Source organism: Arachis ipaensis, chromosome B08 (assembly GCF_000816755.2).
Source record: "Arachis ipaensis cultivar K30076 chromosome B08, Araip1.1, whole genome shotgun sequence".
In the NCBI taxonomy this organism is placed as follows: domain Eukaryota; kingdom Viridiplantae; phylum Streptophyta; class Magnoliopsida; order Fabales; family Fabaceae; genus Arachis; species Arachis ipaensis.
This window is the reverse complement of record NC_029792.2, coordinates 10704194-10713074: the sequence shown is the minus strand read 5'-3', so window position 1 is coordinate 10713074 and position 8881 is coordinate 10704194. Positions and strand designations below refer to the sequence as shown.

General features: G+C 37.8%; 1 protein-coding gene across 1 annotated transcript in view; it reads left to right on the top strand.

Annotated features, from left to right (window-relative positions):
- The window catches only part of LOC107613652 (transcription activator GLK1), a 5505-nt gene continuing 3953 nt past the window's right edge, over positions 7330–8881 (top strand). Inside the window, exons 1-3 of the mRNA XM_016315746.2 lie at positions 7330–7981; positions 8266–8406; positions 8474–8767. Of these exons, the coding sequence (XP_016171232.1) occupies positions 7532–7981; positions 8266–8406; positions 8474–8767 (885 nt within the window). The 5' untranslated portion in view covers positions 7330–7531. The remainder of the gene's footprint in view (positions 7982–8265; positions 8407–8473; positions 8768–8881) is intronic.

Below are 8881 nucleotides of genomic sequence, written 5' to 3'. Positions count from 1 at the left end.
ACAAACATATATAAACTTAATTATAAATTTAAAAAAATTATATATAACAACCAATAAAATAATTAAACCTTTTAGATTATGGGATATTATGGGATGTATTCAATGATAGGATCTGCAATATCTATCACATTTTTAGAACTAACCTGGTAGTTAAAAATGAAATCTAGAACTTGCTAGTTAATAAAAATGAAATTTCAACTGCAATGACAACAAAAAATACTATTTAACACGAAAGTCTTGTGTATTTTAAGAACAAATTTAATTAAGTTATTTGTTCTATATCATTCGTTGTTTGAAATATTAACCATGCATGTTTATAAGAAATTCTTTTGTTTTCAATTAATAAACAAAGGATTCTATCTATACTTGCTTAGCTTGAAGAGTATTCTTTTGTGTTTTGGTATCAATTCAAGCTTGGGCAATATCGTGCACGATGTTATTACATACTTGTACAGTTGTACAACCATTTTAACTGAAAGTTACAAAATTTATAGTATTTCGTTTCTTAAAATATTAGGGTTTAATAAACTACCGCACTTTAATAAGAGAACAAAAACATATTTAAATTATTATCAAAGTAAAAGAAGTGCAATAATAATATATATACAAACGATACAATTAATGAGCAGCTTCTTGAAGAAGTGCTTTCTAATAACGAAATTAATTTATATTTATGTGATTATGGTGAAATTGAAACAAGATATGCATTATCTGTTAAGGGCGAATATAAGTACAGAGGTCAATTTCATCCACCAACATCAACACATAGCATGCATGATGCATAGCTTTCATTTTCCACTGTACTGTGTTACAACTTATATCTATGTATGTACAGAGCGTGACAGATAGAAACACCTTCAGCTGAGACCACTAGCCACTTCTCCTACTCATTTAGTATTAATTAGTATATATCCATTTCCATTACAACTTTGAAATTTCCTTCATTAAATCGCCAACCCTCCTTCAGCACATTCAATCTTATAAACATACGAAAAGACATCCACGAACCAAACTAACATAAATATACAAGAGCCAAAAAAGAGGCCGTTTTAGTTAGTATAGATTACATTTCAACCCTTATTTATATGCTAAAATTCAGTTATTAAATTAGCGGTACGGTAGAATACAAAATATAAATTAAAAATAAATTAAAATACCACATACTCATATATGTAATGAATAATTTAATAGTTGATTTTTTTGTTAAATTTAGTTAGTTCAGTTTTAAATATAATTAATCAGTTTATTTATAATTTAATTTAGGGTTTATTTTATCCTTTAATGGAGATCATTATAGAATTAATATTAAAATTTTATAAACAATAAACACCAGTGAAAGGGGTCAAAATATGCAAAATCATTTTTTTTTCTTTTTCTTTTTTTTTTTTAAACTTTTATTAACTAAACTCGTGGCCACTAGGTGGTATGGTAATATATATATGAGAGGAAAGCTAATTAAGCGAGTTAATAATGTTATTATTGCAAATTCATTTATGGTGACAACAGTTAATGTAAAATATTAAATGTTACAAACAAGAGACTAGGAGAGGAATTTGAAAAGTGTATTATTGAAATGTGATCAAAAGGTACAATATACAAGAGGTATTTATAGGTGCTAAATGAATTAGAGTAATAAAGGCATAGAATCCTATAATTAATATACAGACATACTATAAAAAGATAGACGATACTAATTGATCTAAAATGATGCTAATGATTCTCTAACATCCCCCCTCAAACTCAAGTGGGAGCTAAGGATACCAACTTGAGTTTGGATAACAAAGTCCGGAAACGAGTCGGGTGATGAGCTTTCGTGAAGATATCAGCAGTCTGATCTAGTGTTCCAACAGCAATGAGACGAATAGCATCAATAAGGATACGTTGCCGAACAAAGTGACAATCAAGCTCAATGTGTTTGGTGCGTTCATGAAATACATCATTATGGGCGATCTAAATAGCACTGCGGTTATCACAAAAAAACATCAGTATGGGACGACTGAGGAGCACCCAAATCTTTGAGAAGCCAACGAACCGAGACAACTTCAGCAGTGGTGTCAGCGAGGGCACGGTACTCAGCTTCTGTGCTTGAGCGAGCAGTGAACGTTTGCTTCTTAGCATGCCAAGAAATGAGAGCGTCGCCAAGAAACAAACAGTAACCAGTAGTAGAACGACGATCAGTGGGATCACCAGCCCAATCAGCATCAGAGTAAGCCTGAAGAGACAAAGAGGAATGGGTAGAAAAATAAAGGCCATGAAAGAGAGTGCCTTTGATGTAGCGAAGAATGCGTAGAGCTGCCGCATAGTGAGTAGTACGAGGAGCTGACAGGAATTGGCTAAGTACATGAACCGGATAGGCGATGTCTGGTCGGGTGACAGTCAAGTAGACGAGACTGCCAACTAACTGTCGATAGAGAGTCAGATTATCCAAAACAGTGCCATCCATAGGGGTAAATCGAACATTAGGCTCAAGAGGAGGAGACCGTGCGACTATCTGTAATCCCAGCGTGAGCAAGAAGATCTGAAGCATACTTAGCCTGAGAGAGATAGATGCCATCATCGGTGGAGATGACCTCGAGACCAAGAAAATAGCTTAGAGAATCAAGATCTTTCATCTCAAAGGTATGGTGAAGTGAGGCCTTGAGATCAGAGATACCATCAACATCATCCCCAATAATTATCATGTCATCAACATACAAAAGTAGAAGAACAACTCCACGTTCGCTTTTACGAATGAAGAGCGCATTCTCATGAGGGCTAGAAGTAAAACCAAGACTGCATATGGTAGTGCTGAACTTGTCAAACCATTCACGAGGAGCTTGCTTAAGTCCATAAAGTGCCTTGCGAAGGAGACAAACCTTATTAGAAGGACAAGGATATCCCGGAGGTGGTTTCATATAGACTGTCTTTTTCAAATCCCCATTAAGAAATGCATTCTTCACATCTATCTGACTGAGAGACCATTTTTTAACCGCGGCAATGGCAAGAAGAGCTCTAACAGATGTAAGACGAGCGACATGGGCAAAAGTCTCTTCATAATCAATACCATACTCTTGCGTACAACCTTGAGCAACCAAGCGGGCCTTATAACGGTCAATAGAGCCATCAGAGCGAGTCTTGATCTTGTATACCCATCTACTGCCCACAACTTCCTGATCAGAAGGAGGATCAACCACATCCCAAGTGTGTACTTTTTCAAGAGCCTGTAATTCTTCTTGCATTTCTTGTTGCCAATTTGGGTTTGAGGAGGCTTCTCTGAATGTCTTAGGTTCATGTTGATGAAGAATAGTAGAAAAGCAATGGTAATCAAGAAGATGAGGAGGTGGATTCCTTACCCTAGAAGAACGAGCGGGAGGAGGAGGCATGACGGTAGGAGCAGGATCATCGTCCGGCCTGGAATCATCGGGAGATGGAAAAGGCGGAGGAATAGGAGGCTGTGGAGGGTCACTCGAGATAGAACCTGTAGAATCATCACTAGGAAAAAGATCAACATTGGGGTTAGTAAACAAAGGTGACTGAGTAGTAGGAATCGACTCAAAGGATGAGAACCGAGAAAACATGTGGTGCTCCCAGAAGACAAGATGACGAGATATACGAATACGTTTAGAGAGAGGATCCCAACAACGATAACCCTTGTGTTCAGTGCCATAACCAAGAAAACAACACATACGAGCTCGAGGTTCAAGTTTACTATGTTCATGAGGCTGAAGAAGAACAAAACATACACAACCAAAAATTCGAAGAGAACTATAATCTGGGGGGTATGATAAAGACGCTCAAAGGGAGTAACATTACCAAGAACAGAAGAAGGGAGTCTATTGATAACATGAACAGCAGTAAGAACAGCTTCACCCCAAGTACGCTCAGGACACAAAGAAGAAAGGAGCATTGCACGGACGGAGTCAAGAATGTGACGGTGTTTACGTTCAGTTCTTCCATTTTGTTGAGACATACCAGGACAAGAAAACTCAGACAGAGTACCCTGTTATGCAAGAAAGGCTAAGAGTTTGGAATCACGGTATTCCATAGCATTATCACGTCGGAAAACCTTAATGACCTTGGAAAATTGAGTTTTAATCATAGTAGCAAAGTTGATATAGATCTGAGGTAATTCATGGCGATTAGTCATCAAATAAACCCAAGTAAAATGGGAATAACCATCAATAAAAATGATAAAGTATCAAGCTCCGCCCATAGAGGCAGTGGGAGCGGGGCCCCAAACATCAGAGTGAATGATATCAAAAGGAGAGCAAGCAAGAGATGAATTATTGTGAAAAGATAAAGCATGTTGTTTGGCAGTTTGGCAAGAAATGCAATCAAAAGATTCATTTGGAACCTGACCTAAAACACCCTGAGACACAAGAGGATGCAGTTTTCCTAAGGAGGTGTGGACAAGACGTTGATGCCATAAGTGAAGGGTAGAGGGAGAAGAAGCAGCACATAGATTTGGTACAGGAGGAATATGAAGACTTTCGAGTTCAAACAACCTTCCGACTTTACATTCAGTCCCGATAATTTGTCCCGTCCGAGGATCCTGTACACGACAACCAGAAATAGAAAAGGTGACGTCAAAACCCAAATTAACAAGTTGACCAACAGAAATAAGATTGAAGTTTAATTTGGGAATGTAGTAAGTATCAGGAAGATTAAGAGATGACTGAGATATAGAACCCTTGTGTGTTGCGTGCAAGAGGGAGCCATTTGTAGTATTGACAGAAGGTCCATTTGTAGTTGTAGACATGGACGAGAAAATATTACACAACGGAGACATGTGATTAAAGCAACCCGAGTCAAAGTACCATTGAGAATTACCTGGAGGGGTCGATAAAGCAGCAGAGGTATTACCAGAAACAGAGAGAAGACGCTGTAGAAGAGATGCAATATCAGATAGAGAGACGTGAGACAGGTTGAAAGGTGCAGAGGTGGTAGGTTCAGTAGTAGCAGCAACAGCAGAAGCAGGCACAGGACGTGGTGGACGAGTAGGACAGGTAGTAATCAAATGTCCCGAGAGCTTGCAATAACGGCAGAACAACTGTGAACAATGGTAGCTAATATGCCCTTTCTGGTGGCATGTCCGACATTCAACAGAGGGGCAGACGGAGAAAAGCGAGGTGCCCAAAACGGTTGCAGTTTCGACAGAATGTATCCTTTCTGTCTGTGGCAACAAAAACATCCGACTTTTCCATGACAGTAGTCACACAAATCAAAGAGAGGAGAGAAAACTGCAATTTCGAAGCAGAAAATGAGAAAACGGAGCGCGGAATCGGAAAGAGCTCACCAAAAAACCTTAGGGAGGGTCTCACTTGTCTGCCACGTCAGCGCCACGTCAGCAGACACGTCAGCGAATAATGACATGTGGCAGCACCTGAGAGGAGGGAGAGAGACACGCTGGCAGCGAGTTGGAGGTGCGGGTCAGATGCGGGCCGGGTCGGGCGGGTCGGGTCGGGCGGCGCGAGTTGGCCAAGGAAAGCTTCGTCGCGACATGTGGCAGGACCTAGGGCGTTGGATCGGCACGAGATCAACGGCTACTGAACCTTCTGGAGGCAAAACAACAGAGGTGGCCAGCTCACTTCCGGCGGCGCGTCCGGTAGAGTCTGGTGGCGATGTCGGCGGCGTTAGAAAGCTGACGAAGAGAAGATCACAATGATGCCAGAGGTGACGAACCAAAGCGTCGGAAACACAGAGAAAAATGAGGATAAAGAGGCACGGGTGGAATCTGGAAGGGAGAGCAACCTGGTCGTGGCAGCGTCTTTCAGCGGCGCGTGGAGGCACGTCTGGAGGCGGATGGCGGCGTTTCTGGTTGCGATGGAATCACGGCGACAAGACAAACAAGATGGTGACGGGAGTGACGAACCAAAGCGTCGAAAAGGGAACGGAAAAAGAGGCCAAAGAACACTGCCGGAAAAGAAAAACAATGGGGCTATGAACTAATATTAAAAAAAAAAAGGCCTAAACTCTTGATACCATGTTAGAAACAAGAGACTAGGAGAGGAATCTGAAAAGTGTATTATTGAAATGTGATCAAAAGGTACAATATACAAGAGGTATTTATAGGTACTAAATGAATCAGAGTAATAAAGGCATAGAATCCTATAATTAATATATAGATATACTATAAAAAAATAGACGATACTAATTAATCTAAATTGATGCTAATGATTCTCTAACATTAAATATAGAGAAATAAGACAAATTTGTTTTTGAGGAATTATACAATAGATTTATAATTTTTTTTAAAAAGTATCAAGTAAATTTTAAGAAAAAAATTTATAAATAAGTCCCTTGTTGAAACTTGCTACAATATAATGGATTTATAGGTTCAGAACGAAGAATCATTTTTAACATTGTAATTTTTTAGATGCCTAGAAATCTAATATTTCAATTTTTATGGATTGATTTAATAATTTTCCCTCACAAAACCTGTAAGTGAATTAAATTTTTCTCATGAAGTTATTTAGTATTTTATATTCTTTAAACACCTATCAATGTTCTATAATAACTAAAGATGTAATTATTTTAAGTTGGTCTAATTATTAACTCATTTATCTATTTAGATAAATATTAAAAATTTAGATTCTATCTTATGGATATAACAACCTATTAACTAATAACAAATCTTTAAATATGACTCATATAGTCATATCTATAGTATTGTATATTAGTCTTTGCTTGGTTGAGTTAGAAATACTACTATGATAAATAAAAAATGGAAAAGTATAGGTAGATAATAAAAATATTAAACAATGTGAATAATAGATATATTGAATATTCATTTCACTAGCTGTGCAGATGATTATTCTAATATTAAAATTTAAGTGAATAATTTAGAAGTATAGTGTATTTTGATTTAATTAGTAGTTATTCATATTATTAAAAAAAGTTATTGGTTAACTAACATAACCCATAAAAAATTACTCAAAATACTATAAAGTCTAACTAGAAACTAACTACTTATTATTTGCCATTTTTAAATTTAATTTTTTATTCACATTAGCATTCAAATGAATATTCAAAACTATATAGCACAAAAACATTCAAAATCTCATTAAAAAAATATGTGTATGAAATTAAATTCAGATCTTAATAATTGTCGTGAAAAATAACGTGAATAGGAAAGAAAATCAATTTAAGATGAATAAAAATAGTTAAATTTGGTATAAAAAATCAAGTCGATGTGCTTTTTGAATATTATATTTGATTTGATTTGATTTTATGGAATATGGTGGAGAAAGAATTATTGTTTGCAGACGCAGATGGGAGGTGCATTGCAAGTTGCATGTAGCTGGTGTAGCACGCCACACGCCCAAACAAAAACATATATAAAATGACTTCATTTACTTCTCTCATAACACAACTTGTGGTTCACACACATCCAACCAAGGTCTCCTTCTCCAACTCTTCAAATAATTCAATTCCAAACTATCCAACAACTACTTTTCATGCACTAACTAGCTAAGCACTCCTTGCTTGTTCATCACAATTTCAAATTCAAATTATCTTTCATTCACTTGAGAGTGTGTTGGGGAGAGGATTGATGCTTGCGGTGTCACCTTTGAGGACCAACAGAGATGATGAAATCCAAGGACAGGACCTGGAGACCTTATCCATCATTGGAGAAGACGACTTTGCTGAATTATCCGAGGGCAATTTGTTGGAAAGCATCAACTTCGACGATCTCTTCGCCGGCATCAGCCACGCAGATGTCTTGCCGGATCTCGAAATGGATCCTGACATCTTCGCCGACTTCTCACTCAGCGGAGCTCACAATTCTTCATCCCTAGTCTTGAATGGTTGTGGCAAATCGGCTTCTTCGGAATCCGGGTCGAGTAGTCGAGGGGAGGAGATAGTGAGCAAAAGAGATGGATCCGTCGTAGTGAATCCATCCCCTGGTAATAAAGAAGGTGATAATAAAGGAAGAAAATCATCTTCCTCCTCATCATGTCAATCAAAGAATCCTCATCAAACCAAGAAAAAGGTTAAGAAGGTAAGTACAGTAAGTTTAGAAATTACTTTCTCTGCAACTACTAATTAATTTGACTTGAACTCATTGGATATGAGATGATTAAGTAATTAGGCTTGGGTGAAGTTGATGAAATTAATGAACGTTTTAAGGTTCTGTCTCTATCTGTATACTGTCGCCCAGAGTGTGAAGGTACTCACTCACGGGTACCATAAGCTACAGGGTGTCATAGAAGATCTAAATTTAATGCAACTGTCCTATATAGTAATGTTGATGATGTTTAATTTGTGTGAAATAAATAAAATTAGGTGGATTGGACCCCAGAATTGCACAGGCGATTTGTTCAAGCAGTGGAGCAGCTGGGAGTTGATAAAGCAGTCCCTTCAAGGATTCTAGAGATCATGGGAATTGACTGCCTCACCCGCCATAACATCGCTAGCCACCTTCAGGTAACAATATATATAGTTACTGTTGAAGAGGTATATATTGTTCTAAACTGTGGAAAATTGAATGCAGAAATATCGATCACATAGGAAGCATATACTAGCTCGGGAGGCTGAAGCAGCAAGTTGGAGTCAACGGAGGCAGATGTATGGTGGAGGGAGAGGGAAGAGAGAGGTGAGCCCTTGGGTTGCACCAACCATTGGTTTTCCTCCCACTCCAATTACATCAATGCCGCCCCAGTTTAGACCCTTACATGTGTGGGGTCATCCCACCATGCACATGTGGCCGCCTAAACCTCATCAGCCACCGCCTCCTGCACCTTGGCCTTCAGACCCTTCTTATTGGCACCACCCTCACCACCAAAGGGTAACTCTTTCTCTTTTCTACTTTTATATTTATATATATATTAATGTGTTTATTTCTCATTGATTATGAAAAATATATATATCTACATTATAAATATTTTCACTTTAATATATA